Below are 14,211 nucleotides of genomic sequence, written 5' to 3' on the forward strand. Positions count from 1 at the left end.
AAAAAAAGAATAATTTGTCTCCCCATTAACTTTTAAAAATCTTTATCAGATAATAAAGTTAGATTAAAACGCCAACACCTGTTTGTTTGAGGAAGACCAGGGAGATTTAAAGATAAAAGCACGGGAGCATGATCTGAGATAGCAATCTCTTTATATTCACAGGATCGAACTAATGGAATCATTTGGCTATCAATAAAAAAAAATCAATCCTGGAATATGTATGATGGACATGAGAGAAAAACTAATATTCCCTGTCTACTGGATGGAAAAAAAACACCAAACGTCAAGAATATCACATTTCATTAAAAAAGATTTAATAAACACAGCTGATTTGTTTGGTATCGCTAGTTTAGGAGATGAATGATCTAGAGCTGGATCTAAACAGCAATTAAAATCTCCTCCCATCACCAGTGAATACTGCCTTAGATCTGGCAAAAATCGGGCATGACTGCGCAAACGCATGTAAGCCAGACCATGAGGCAGTGGGACTGTTTAAAAGTGAGAAGGTTGTGATGGTCGGTGATTTCTTCGGCAGTTGAACGGGGCACGACTTCGCAAGCGCGTGTAAGTCGGACCGTGAGGCAGCGGGAGTGTTTAAAAGCGAGAAGATTAACGGAGCGGGCAACAGAGTAGAGGGAGACAGAGTAGGAAAGCTTTGGCTCGAGAGGCTTTGGCGAACAGAGGCTGAGGACCAGCTTCACTCCAGGTGAGGTAAGGCCGGGTAAGTTCCTCAAATTAATTTAATTACCTTAGAAGTAGGTAATGGAGGCAGCAGTTAGGGCAATTGAGTGCTCCATTTGCAGTATGTGGGAAGTCAGGGTGAGCACAATTGTCCCTGATGACTACACCTGTAAAAGGTGCATCCAGCTGCAGCTCCTGACAAACCGAGTTAGGGAACTGGAGCTGGAGCTGGGTGAACTCCGGATCATTCATGAGGCAGAGGCAGAAATAAACAGGAGTTACGGGGAGATAGTCACCCCTAAGAGTCAGGAGACAGGTAGCTGGGTGACTGTCAGGAGAGGGAAAGAGAATAGACAGCATGAGCAGAGCATCCCTGTGGCAGTTCCCACCAATAATAAGTATATCATTTTGGATACTGTTGATGGGGTCGACCTACCAGGGACAAGTTGCAGTGGTTGCGTCTCTGGCACTGAGATGGGACCCTCAGCTCAGAAGGGAAGGAGGGAAAAGAGGAGAGCAGTAGTGATAGGGGATTCGATAGTTAGGGGGACAGATAAGAGGTTCTGTGGCAGAGATCGAGAATCCCGGATGGTCTGTTGCCTCCCTGGTGCCAAGGTCCATGATATCTCGGATTGAGTTCTCGGTATTCTCAAGAGGGAGGGAGAGCAGCCGGATGTTGTGGTCCATGTAGGGACCAATGACATGGGTAGGAAGAGTGAGGAGGTCCTGAAAGGCGAGTTTAGGGAGTTAGGCACCAAGTTAAAGGACAGGACCTCCAGGATAGCAGTCTCAGGATTGCTACCAGTGCCACGTGCAGGCGGGTTTAGAAATAGTAAGATAGCACAGATCTGTACGTGGCTGAAGACATGGTGCAGGAGGGAGGGCTTCAGATTTGTAGATAATTGGGCAGTTTTCCAAGGAAGATGGGACCTGTTCCGGTGGGACGGTTTACATCTGAACTGGAAGGGGACAAATATTCTTGCAGGTAGGGTTGCTAGAGAGGCTCCTCTAGATACAAGGGGGGAGGGGAACCAGAGTGTAGGAACAGATGTAGGGGAGAAGGAAAAAAAGGAGATAGTAAAGTTGTTTGCACCATTAGTGATAAACAGAGAGTAAGAGGTGGAAATTTTCTTAAATGCATTTATTTTAATGCTAGGAGCATTGTAAGAAAGGTGGATGAGCTTAGAGCATGGACTGATACCTGGAAGTATGATGTTGTAGGAGGAGTGTGATTGGCAACTAAATATTCCTGGATTTCGTTGCTTCAGGTGTGATAGAATCGGAGGGACAAGAGGGGGAGGGGTTGCATTGCTTGTCAGAGAAAATATTACAGTGGTGCTCTGGCAGGACAGATTAGAGGGCTTGTCTAGCGAGGCTATTTGGGTGGAATTGAGGAATGGGAAAGGTGTAGTAACGCTTACAGGGGTGTATTATAGACCACCAAATGGGGAGCAAGAATTGGAGGAGCAAACTTGTGAGGAGATAGCAGATATTTGGAGTAAGCACAAGGTTGTGATTGTGGGAGATTTTAATTTTCCACAATCGACCCACTGCAGTGTCTCTCACTCCGCACTTGGGCCAATTCCAAACCGTGGTGACACAGTCGGCACTTCAGGCCAATACCCTTCATCAGGACTGGAAAAAATATGGGAAATCAGAGTAAGAAGGTAGGGGGAGAGGAGGAAGAAGTACAAGATAGTAGATGATAGGTGAAACTGGGAGAGGGGGAGGGGTGAAGGGCTGTGAAGTCAACCGGTGAAACAGATAAAAGGCTGGAGAAAGGGGAATCTGATAGGAGAGGAAAGAAGGCCATGGAAATAAAGGGAAGAATCAGAATTAGGTTTAATATCACTGGCATAGTGTGCAATATGTTAACTTAGTGGCAGCAGTACAATGCAATGCATGGTATTATAGGGAAAAATCTATTACATTAAGTATATATATGTATATTATATAGTCAAATTAAAAATAGAGCAAAAACAGAAATAATATTAAAAAGCGTTCACAGATTCAATGTCCATTTAGGGATCAGATGGCAAAGGGGAAGAAACTGTTCCTGACTATGTGCCTTCAGGCTTCTACGCCTCCTTCACGACAGTAACAATGAAAAGAAAGCATATCCTGGGTGATGGGGATCTTTAATAATGGAGGCCACCTTTCTGAGGGATTGCTTCTTGAAGGTGTCTTGGATACTATGGAGGCTGGTACCCAAGATGAAGCTGACTAATTTCTGTAGCTCCTTTCGATCCTGTGCAGTAGCACCGTCCCTACCTCCCATACCAGACAGTGATGCAGCCTCTCAGAATGCTCACCACAGTACATACATAGAAGTTTTTGAGGTTTTTTTAGCTGACAAACCAAACCTCAATCTCCTAATGAAATATCGCTGCTGTCTTGCCTTCTTTATAGCTTCATTGATACGTTGGGACCAGGTTAGATCCTCAGATCTTGACGTCCAGGATCTTGAAATTACTCACTCTCTCCACTTCTGATCATTCTTTGAGGAATGGTTTGTGTTCCCTTGTCTTTCCCTTCCTGAAGTCCACTATCAGCTCTTTGGTCTTACTGACATTGAGTGCAAGATTGTTGCTGTGACACCACTCAACCAGCTGGAATATCTCGCTCCTGTACAGCCTCTTGTCTCCATCTGAGATTCTGCCAACAATGGTTGTATGATCAGCAAATTTATAGATGGCATTTGAACTATACCTAGCCACACAGTCACAGGTATAGAGGGAGTAGAGTAGTGGGCTAAGCACATACCCCTGAGGTGCGCCAACAAGGAGGAAATATTATTACCAATCCGCACAGATTCTGATCTTAGTTAGGGGGAGGAGCAGCTGAGATAGGTGATGGGCAGGTAAGGAGATGAGGTGAGAGAGGGAAATGAGAATGGTGAAGGAGGGGGGAAGGGCATTACCGGAAGTTCAAGAAACTGACGTTCATGCCACCAGGTTGGAGGCAGCACAGACAGAACATAAGGTGTTACTAATCCAACTTGAGTGTGGCCTCATCACGGCAGTAGAGGAGGCCATAGACTGACATGTCAAATTGAAAGGATGGCCACTGGCTGCTTGCTGAAGTGGTCTCCCAATCTACGTCAGGTCTCACCAACATACAGGAGGCCACACTCGGAGCACCGGATGTGGTAGATGACACCAACAGACTCACAAGTGAAGTGTCACCTCACCTGGAAGGACTGTTCAGGGCCCTGAATGGTAGTGAGGGAGAAGGATAGAGGCTGGTGTGGCACTTGTTCCGCTTGCAAGGAAAAGTTGTCTGTTTATTCCACTGCATGGATGCTGCCTGATATGCTGAGGTCTTCCAGCATCTTTTTTTTGTGATGGTTTGCTAACCGTGTTGCGATGAAGAGTGAATTCAGAAAGTTATACTGCTATTAAATGGAAATCCAGTGAATTGTGATTAAATAGTTATTTGGAGTATTATGTTGGTACTAAGTGGGAATTTGGTGAGGTGTATTGATAGTGAATGAGGATTTGAGGAATTGTGTTGGAATTACATGGGGTTTTAGGAAATGGAAATACAGCTAATGCAATTAGGATTCATTGGGAGAATTAAGTAGGGATATGGGGAAGAGTATTCTAATTAAATTGGGGTTTGGGGATATGTATTGGAATTAAATGAGGATTTGGGGAATTGCATTGGATTAAATGGGATTCAGGTGTTACCATTAGATTATATGATTTGGATTGTGTGTGAATTACACAGGAGAACATTTTTTCTTCTGGAAGTGCTGGACCACTTGAAGCTGAACACAAATATAATTTCAGACTACTTGTATCATGTAGGAACTTGGAAAACCAAGAAATTAACTTTTATTGAATATAATGTGTTTAATTGCATAACATTGCTGACACTTCGTAATAGTTTAATTAAGCTAAAATGTTTTGTTGATGGTTTTCATTTGTACTCTGTGTCCAACAATAATCAGTCAGCATTGATGGATTTCAGTTGCCTTGATACCATTTCTCCATGACAGCAATGTCCTGGTGAAACCTTTCACCATGCTCATCACTGACAGCGGCATAACTTGCAGGCAAGAAGTCTAAATGGGAATGCGGAAAATAAATCTTTAGTGACGTGTTCCATTTCATGGTCTTGTATGCTTGAACAACCAGCTGCATGTAGTTTGGTGCTCTGTGGTTGCCAAGAAAATTTTTGACAACGTCCTTGAATGCCTTCCATGTAATTTTCTCTGGTCCTACTGGAAGTTCTTTGAATTGCTTGTCATTGATAACCCGTTTCATTTGTGGATTCTTATTGTGGATTTGTGCCAAATAAATTAGTTCTCTTTCAAATCCTGGTTTCAGATGTTTACAGTCTCTGCCACGTGCCCAATGTAAAGTAGAGAAGCCACTCAGTCCAACTGGTCATTGCCCATGTTTCTGTACCACATATGCACTTTTAAATCAATCCCTTCTGTTCACCTCTCACTCTCCATAGGATGACATATTCCAACTGGTCACCACTCTGAGGGTGAAGAGGTTTACCTTGTATTTCCTCTATGACTTTCTACATACTGCAGAAGAAGGTAAGTTCACTGGGATTTTGCCCCAAATATTCAGCATTCCTCGGGGCTTTGGACCAAGGAAGAATGGGTGGTTAAATATCTTCTAACATGCTCTTTTCAAAATTGTGGGCCATATTCACTGATTTCAAATGGCTGTGGCTCACACATCTGGACTGTTGCAATAAACCACCCTCCTCTATACTATGATAGCAGAATAGTGGATAAATGTTCGATGAAGTAGGATCAGAAGCCAAAGAGGAGCCAGCCCAAATCGGGGGTTTGGAGGTCCAGAAAGTAGTGGGGCTACAGTTTACATGGAGGAAAGGAGGGAATCAGACTAGGAGGAAGTGCCTTCAGATGAAAGATCAGCAATGTTTGAAAACCGATTGATTGAATTTCGGGTCGAGTCCCTTCACTTTGTCTGCAGCACTTTGTGTGATGTTCTATAATTCCATCTTTTGCAAAATCTCTTATGTTTTTGCTGAATTGCATTTGTAAGTGGCTTGGACTTTGACTTTTGACATATAGAATGCCTGTTGATATTGAGTATATTGTTTGTGGAAACCTGTTGCTTCGAAGTAGATGCTGAGTTTTCTACCTAAAACCCTTGACTATATTTGAAACGTGGTGTGGAACAGGAGCTTGCAGTTACTTTCAATGGCAACTTGCTTACCCATAGCCCTTCGCGCTTTAAAATTCGCCTATGGTGATCCAACGATCAAATGCGCAGGCGTAGTGGGCGCTGACTGGATCCGAAAATCGAGCATGCGCCTAGCGGACAAAAGGCTCTCGTCTGGAAGATCGGCAGCAGGTAAGACCGGGGTTCGGGGTTGGGGGCTCGTCAGTTCTGTCGTCCGCACCGCGATTGGGGGATAATTGTTCTGATCTCCGATCACACCGTGGTACCGCAAGCTGAGGCCAGCCCCGGTCCTTTCTCTCTCTGTCAGCCCCACGATACGCACCCGGGCCTCCGGGACGTTTTTGCTGATGAGCGAATGTGCTGGCGCCATTGTTGGGGCGCATGCGCATCGCTGGGACCGTGACGGACGGCCAGACGGTGTTGTGTTCTTTATACGTACCGTGGGTTACTCACAAACAAACATATTCTGCAAGAATGTAATTAGGATAGACGTGTCTCTCGATCGTGGGTTTTGGTTTTCCCCCCGGTCCGTAAAGCGAGTTTGGAAGCGCCAGACGGAGGAAGTGGGAGTTGATGGATCTCCAAACTGCCGAGCTCCAGCTGTCCAAATCCAAGGATTATGAAACTCGGAACAAAATATTGTTCCGAATTCATCTCGGGTGAAAAGTCTATCTTCCAATCAATAAAAATATGAATTAGTGCTGCATGAAAAAAGAACAAAATCCTTCCATCAGGTTTAGTTTTTAAGAAAATTATCTCGTCTGAAATGCCGTCCTTCACCTATTGATGTCTTTTGTAAATCTTTTTACAGGTTAGAAACGGCAAAGGATTTGTCTCTGGGAACCTCAAGTGCAATAACAAGTCAGTGTTGCTTTCTCTGTCCAGATATTTAAGGAGTGACCAGATCTTTTATTTGTAAAACCAATTTATCTGTTGTTGATCCTTGGAGAAGAAGTATCTCATCTCAGCTGAAAATATGCTTTGTATCTGAAATGAAGTTATCTGTTGTAACTCAGTGAAATCCACCAGAACTGGGGTGCTGAGAACACACCAGCATTTGTTCACCAGAGATCATTTCTTCACATGCATTGATTGTGCAAGGGATTTGCTACATCTGACTCAATGAATCACCAGAGAACTGGTGGCAGGTTGATATCACTTCACCTTCAGTGTGGGAAGGGATTCACTCACTTAGCCCACCTGCAGACAAACCAGTGAGTTCTCAGTGGGGAGTGCCCATTCTCTTGTTGTGAGAGGGTTCTACTCAGCCATCCAGTCTGAAGATACATCAGCAATTTCACACCATATGGAGATGGTTCAGCAATTCTGAACATGGAAAGCAATTCATTCTGTCATCCAAGCTAAAGGTACATCAGAAAATTCAAGCCAGTAAGAGGCCGTTCACCTGCTCCAGGTGAGGAAGAAAATCACTCAGTCAGCCCACCTGCAGACACACCAGTGAGTTGACAATGGAGAGAGACTGTTCACTGTATGTGGGAAGAGATTCACTCTTTCATCTAATCTGTTGACACATGAGTGAGTTGGGAGAGGCCATCCCTCTGCTCTCCTTGTAGGAAAGGATTTACTTGGTCATCTGACCTATTGGCACACCAGTCAGTTTACACTGGTGAGATGCCGTTCACCTGCTCAGATTGTGGGAAGGGATTTTCTCAGTCATATCAACTGAAGGTACACCAGCGAGTTCACACTGGGGAGAGGCCATTCACCTGCTCAGACTGTGGTAAGGAATTCACTCATTCGTCCAACCTACTGAGGCATCATCGAGTTCACACGGGAGAGAGGCCATTCACCTGTTCCGTGTGTGGAAAAGGATTCTCTCGGCCATCCCACCTACAGACACACCAGTCGGTTCACACTGGGGAGAGGCCGTTCATCTGCTCAGACTGTGGGAAGGGATTCACTCAGTCATCTTACCTACTGGCACACCGGTCAGTTCACACTGGGGAGATGCCATTCACCTGCTCAGACTGTGGGAAGGGATTCACTCAGTCATCCAACCTACAGAGACACCAGTCAGCTCACACTGGGGAGAAACCGTTCATCTGCTCGTTCTGTGGGAAGGGATTCACACGGTCATCGGGCCTACTGACACACCAGTCAGTTCACACTGGGGAGAGGCCATTCACCTGCTCAGACTGTGGGAAGGGATTCACTCAGTCATCTCAACTGAAGGTACATCAGAGAATTCACACTGGAGAGAGGCCATTCATCTGCTCATACTGTGGGAAAGGATTCACTCGGTCATCTGACCTACTGGCACACCAGCGAGTTCACACTGGGGAGAGGCCATTCACCTGCTCAGATTGTGGGAAGGGATTTACTCAGTCATCTCAACTGAAGGTACATCAACGAGTTCACACTGGTGAGAGGCCATTCACCTGCTCAGACTGTGGGAAGGCATTCACTTGGTCATCTCAACTGAAGGAACATCAGCGAGTTCACACTGGGGAGAGGCCTTTCACCTGCTCGTACTGTGGGAAGGGTTTCACTCGGTCATCCCTCCTACAGACACACCAGCGAGTTCACACTGGAGAGAGGCCATTCACCTGTTCCTTATGTGGGAAGGGATTCACTCATTCATCCCACCTACGGACACACCAGTCAGTTCACACTGGGGAGATGCCATTCACCTGCTCAGACTGTGGGAAGGGATTTCCTTGGTCATTTCAACTGAGCCTACACCAGCGAGTTCACACTGGAGAGAGGCCGTTCACCTGCTCAGAATGTGGAAAGGGATTCACTCAGTCATCCCACCTAGTGGCACACTACCGAGTTCACACTGGGGAAAAAGTTTAAATAAGTTGCACGCTGGATATTTAACCACTCCAGAATCAAGTTCAAAAATTACTGTTGCTGTCGAACTCTGCAATGATTGCTGCTGCTTATCACACCCACTTCTACACCCTTGTCACTGGGCACGGAAGGAGTTTCTTCTGCTGATGTTCACCTTCAATGGGACTAGAATTTAATATTCGGAATCTGTGATTAATAAATCAATTCTGTTTTAAGCTCTATCTCAGGTACCTAGTGAGTCTACAACACATGCAGTGTTAAGTAGGAAGTCAATTCAGCCCAGCTGGTCCCTGCCAGTATTTTAGTGATGGGTTGCAAACAGTCACCACTCTGTGGCTGAAGAGGTTTCCCTTAAAGTTCCTGCATGACTTTCTGCAAACTGAAAATGATGATGAGCTGGACCGAGGAATAACAATGTAGGTTGTTAACCTCCATCTTCCCTGTTCATTTCAGCATTATGGGTCATTTTCACTGTTTATAAAGAGTTGTGTCTCACACAGTTGGGTTGTTAAAATACACCACTTTCCTCTAAAGTCTGAAAGTAGAACGGAGAACCTTTAGCTGAATGTTCAGTGGAGCAGGGTCAGAAAGCAGAGATGGGTCAATCAGGGACTCTGGGCAGTGGTAAGCATAAGAGTATATGATGATGTGGGGTGGAGGCAGCAGAGTGGGGCATGGCAATGACTGGCGAACATTTGGAAGCTGATTGACAGAGAGAAAAAGTTATGTTGACTTTGATAATGTACCCACACAATGCCCTGTTGACATTGAGTATATTGCTTATGGGAGCTTGATCTGTTAAATTAGCAACTGAGTTCTCATAAAAATATTGATTGGTCTGGTGCCATTTGGCAGAGGGAAGACAATACTTGTAAATGTTTTCAATGGCATTGTTCTTACCCAGCAATCTCTGAGACTCGGGGGGTGTACGATCACTGTGAATCGAGCGCATAGGTGTTGAGAGTCTAAAGGTAAGCTCCATGCATCACTTTTGGCTCTTTTAACAGATTACCTTTGAATGCCACCTGGTTCTGGATCTTTCTGTCAAGTGAGACCATTGTTTCTTCTATTCTGTCTGGGTGGATAATGAAAACGGACACCTCTGTTTTGGGTAACAAGTGACCCGTTACATTTGCACCACGGAAGTTCCACACATTAACAATTTCCAGCGAGAAAGTCTAATAATGTATTATTGACATTGCCATTACTGAATTCACCACCATCAACCTCCTTAGGGTCACTTATGTGAACACCTCCAGGAGCAGCTGTGTAAGTACTGTGTGCTTCTACTCGGGCATTCGGACATGCTATAGCAATGGACAGAGACACACTGAACCAAATTACAGATTGGTAATTGGCAGGATTGTTCCATTACATTTCAGACAGGAAGATAACTCAGGGAATTTGAAACTGAGCCCAGATGCCTGAACTGTGAACTGGTAGATTTGTTCTTCTAACTTGCATGGAGTCTCAATATGACAGTATGATGTCAGAGATTGCGTTGGAGACTAAAACTATATAGGACCCTGGTTAGATCCCGCTTGGAGTACTGTGCTCAGTCTGGTAGCCTCACTACAGGAAGGATGTGGAAACCATAGTAAGGGTGCAGAGGAGATTTACAAGTTGCCTGGATTGGGGAGCATGCCTTATGAGAATAGGTTGAGTGAACTCGGCCTTTTCTCCTTGGAGCAACAGAGTATGAAAAATGACCTGATACAGGTGTACAAGATAATGAGACGCATTGATGATGGATAGTCAGCGGCTTCTTCCCAGGGCTGAAATGTCTAGCATGAGAGGGCATAGTTTTAAGGTGCTTGGAAGTAAGTACAGAGGAGATGTCAGGGGTAGAGTGGTGAGTGTGTGGAATGGGTTGCTGGCGGCAGTGGTGGAGGTGGAAACGATAGGGTCTTTTAAGAGACTCCTGGATGGCTACGTGGAGCTTAGAAAAATAGAGGGCTATGGGTAAGCCTAGGTAGTTCTAAGGAAAGGACATGTTCAGCACAGCTTTGTGGGCCAAAAAGCCTGTATTGTGATGTTGGTTTTCTATGTAACTACCTCATCTGAAATGCTGTCATTCACCCATTGGTGTTTTTTTTTAAAAAACTTCTTACTGGGTAGAAAAGGCAAAAGATTTTTATGTATGGAAATCTCAAACACAACAATTCATCAGTGAATGCCATTTTACCAGCATTTGAATACCATTGTTCTTCGTTTGTAGCATTGGAGATGCTAAGTAGCATGTAGGATGGGTATTACACCAATCGTAGCAAAGAGAACCCAGACAAATGTCAATGTAGGGATGAGATTTGGATGAAGCACCCTAAAGGTAAACCTTGCAGATTGTCATCGAGTTATTGAAGGAGTGAAAAAATATTTCCTTTGTAACACCAGTATATCAAGATTTCTTTCTTCAAAGAATGGGGTTTCCCTTCCTCCAGTATTGATGCTGCCTTCACCTGCATCTCTTTCTCACACGTCTGCACTCACCCCATCTCTCCGCTGCCTTAATACTTACTCAGTGATCGCGTTCTTCTCATTCCCTACCACCCTATCAGCCTCCGCATCCAACACATCATCCTTCACAACTTCCGCCATCTCCAAAGGGGTCCTACCACTAATCGTATGTTTACCTACCCCCACCCCCATTCCCCCTTGGCTTTTTGCAGGGATCGTTCCCTCCGCGATTCCTTTGTCCATCCTTGTCACTCCCGGCACTTATCCCTGCAAGCAGCCTAAGTGCTACACCTGCCCATTCACCTCCATTCAGGTCCCCAAACAGTCCTTCCAGGTGAGACAACACTTCACCTGCAAATCTGCTGGGATCTCTTTTGTGTCCAGTGCTCCCAATGCGGCCTCCTCTACATTGGTGAGACCTGTTGTAAATTGGGGAACCACTTCATCAAGCAATTTTGCTCCATCTGCCAAAAGCGGAACTTCCCAGTGGCTAAACATAGTCATTCCCATTTCCATTCTGACATGTTAGAACATGACCTCCTCTTGTGCCAAGTTGAGGTGACGCCCAAGGTAGAGGAACAACACCTTGTATTCTGTCTGGATAGCCTGCAATCTGATGGCATGAATATTGATTTCTGTCTCTGGTTTTAAAAGAAAATTCTCTCTCCCTCCCATTTTCTATTCCCCTCTCTGACCTCTTACCTCTTGCCTGCCTATCACCTTCTCCTGGCTCCCCTCCTTTCTCTTATGGTCCATTCTCCTCTCCTGTTAGTTTCCTTCTCCAGCCTTTATCTTTCCAACCCATCTGGTTTCACCTATCACCTTTCAGCTATCCTTCCTCACCACCCGCCCCCACCTTTTTATTCTGGAGTCTTCCTGGTGACAGGTCTTGGCATGAAATATCATTTTCATAGATACTGCCCGACCTGCTGAGTTCCTCCAGGGGTTTCAGTGATTCAGCCAGTCTGCAGGCACACCAGCGAGATCACAGTGAACCTGAAGGTACATCAGGGAGTTCACACCACACAGAGACAGTACCCCTGTTCTGATTACGTGTGGGGATTCATTCAGTTGTCCAACCTGAAGCCACTTCAGAAAACTCACTGGAGATCAGATGCTCAACAGGGAGAGACCTTTCACCTGCTCCATCTATGGGATGGGATTCATTTTGTTACTGACACAGAAAGTTCACGCTGGGGAGAGGTCACTTGTCTTTGTGTGAAGGTAATTTCTTGGTCATCCCACCTGCAGACACATCTGCAAGTTGACATGAGGGAGAGACCATTCATTTGCTCCGTATGTGGGAAAGGGTTCACTCAGTTATCCCATCATGTGAGGCAATAGCAAGTTCACACTGAGACGCTGCACAGCCATTCTGTGTGAGCAAAGAGGTTTCCTCGGTCATCCCACCTGCTCAAACACCAGCAAGTTCACACAGGGGAGGCAGTTTAAATTATTCCATGTTGAGTTTTTAAACCATCATATTTAGTGAATCCAGTTTCAAATTCCAGAGTGAGTACATTGCCACATTCTGCAGTTATTGCTGCTATTTATCGCACCTGGAACTGAACTCTGGTCGCCGATTACAGGAGTGGTTTGTTCTGATGACATTAGCCTTTAACTGACTGGAGTTAAATATTGTGGATCTGTCATAAATAAATCAATTCTATTTTAAATTGTGTGTCTCCTGTGCTTCCTGACTCTGCAGCACACTGAAGGTACAGTGGAGAGGCCACCACACTACCCAGTTGGTCCCTGTTGTGCCTCCTGCCATCATCCTGTAACAATGCTCTTTTACTATATCTTTGTTCACTCAGCTTCCCTTTAAATCCATCCCTTCTGCTCACCTCAGGCTGCCCCTAAACTGACATATTCTGAATGCTCACCACTCAGGATGAAGAACTGACGTCACCAACTAACTGACAACGTGTACTAATTCTTCTTTCAAACTTTAATCACAGTGCAGCCCCAGTCACTGAACTGCTCTGAAACTCAAGTTATCAATTCTATTCTGATATTGACCAATTGAACTCTTGCACGAGGAATTCTGCAGATGCCGGAAATTCAAGCAACACACATCAAAGTTGCTGGTGAACGCAGCAGGCCAGGCAGCATCTCTAGGAAGAGGTATAGTCGACGTTTCGGGCCAAGACCGAGACTGTTCCTCAGGTTGGAGGAACAACACCTTATATTCCATCTGGGTAGCCTCCAACCTGATGGCATGAACATTGACTTCTCTAACTTCCGCCAATGCCTCACCTCCCCTGCATACCCCATCTGTTATTTATTTATATTCTCATTCTTTCTTTCTTTCTCTCTCTCTCTCTCTCTCTCTCTCTCTCTCTCTCTCTCTCTCTCTCTCCTCCCCCTCCCCCTCCCCCTCCCCCTCCCCTCTCTCTCTCTCCCCCTCCCCCTCTCTCTGTCTTCTCCTATCATTTTGGATCTCCCCCTCCCCCTCCCACTTTCAAATCTCTTACTCACTCTTCCTTCAGTTAGTCCTGACGAAGGGTCTCAGCCTGAAACGTCGACTGTACCTCTTCCTAGAGATGCTGCCTGGCCTGCTGCGTTCACCAGCAACTTTGATGTGTGTCAATTGAACTCTTGTTCAGCTTTTAGTCACTTATTTGCCTATATAGAATACAAATCATGATACAGTCTTACAGGTGGTAACACAATGCTACATCTTGTTTATTCCTTTGTTTTGCATTTAGGCTGATCAAAAGTGCCCAATTATATCTTAGTTTTAGTTAGACTTTTTGTCAATGGAAAGTGCTTCCCACTCCTCCATTTGCATCTCTATCTTGGCCTGGTGTGCTCATGTCTTCAGTGTCGATGTTATACAACAAGGAGCTATTCTTCCAAGGACCTTGGTCAGTACAACTGCAGACTGCCTTTACCCTGGCCATGCAGGAGTGGCCTTGATTTCCCCGCATGACTTCCTGCAAACTGAAGAAGTTGAGCTCATGTAATCCCCATCACGGCTGAGTGGGAATGCAGTGTTGAATTTAGAATCCGAATCAGATTTAATATCACCAGCAATTGTTGTTTTGCAGCAGCAGTGCATTTCAATGAATAGTAATAAAAATTATGA

At 45.1% G+C, this 14,211-nt stretch overlaps 1 protein-coding gene across 1 annotated transcript; it reads left to right on the top strand.

The window, feature by feature from the left end:
* Positions 1-5,831: 5,831 nt before the first annotated feature.
* Positions 5,832-13,085, top strand: LOC134358878 (zinc finger protein 229-like). The gene is made up of 2 exons (XM_063071471.1): positions 5,832-6,023; positions 6,664-13,085. Exon 2 carries the CDS (start codon positions 7,485-7,487, stop codon positions 8,667-8,669), a length of 1,185 nt encoding a protein of 394 aa, XP_062927541.1. The 5' UTR covers positions 5,832-6,023; positions 6,664-7,484; the 3' UTR covers positions 8,670-13,085.
* Positions 13,086-14,211: the final 1,126 nt, after the last annotated feature.

This window comes from Mobula hypostoma, chromosome 19 (genome assembly GCF_963921235.1).
Source record: "Mobula hypostoma chromosome 19, sMobHyp1.1, whole genome shotgun sequence".
Lineage (NCBI taxonomy): Eukaryota > Metazoa > Chordata > Chondrichthyes > Myliobatiformes > Myliobatidae > Mobula > Mobula hypostoma.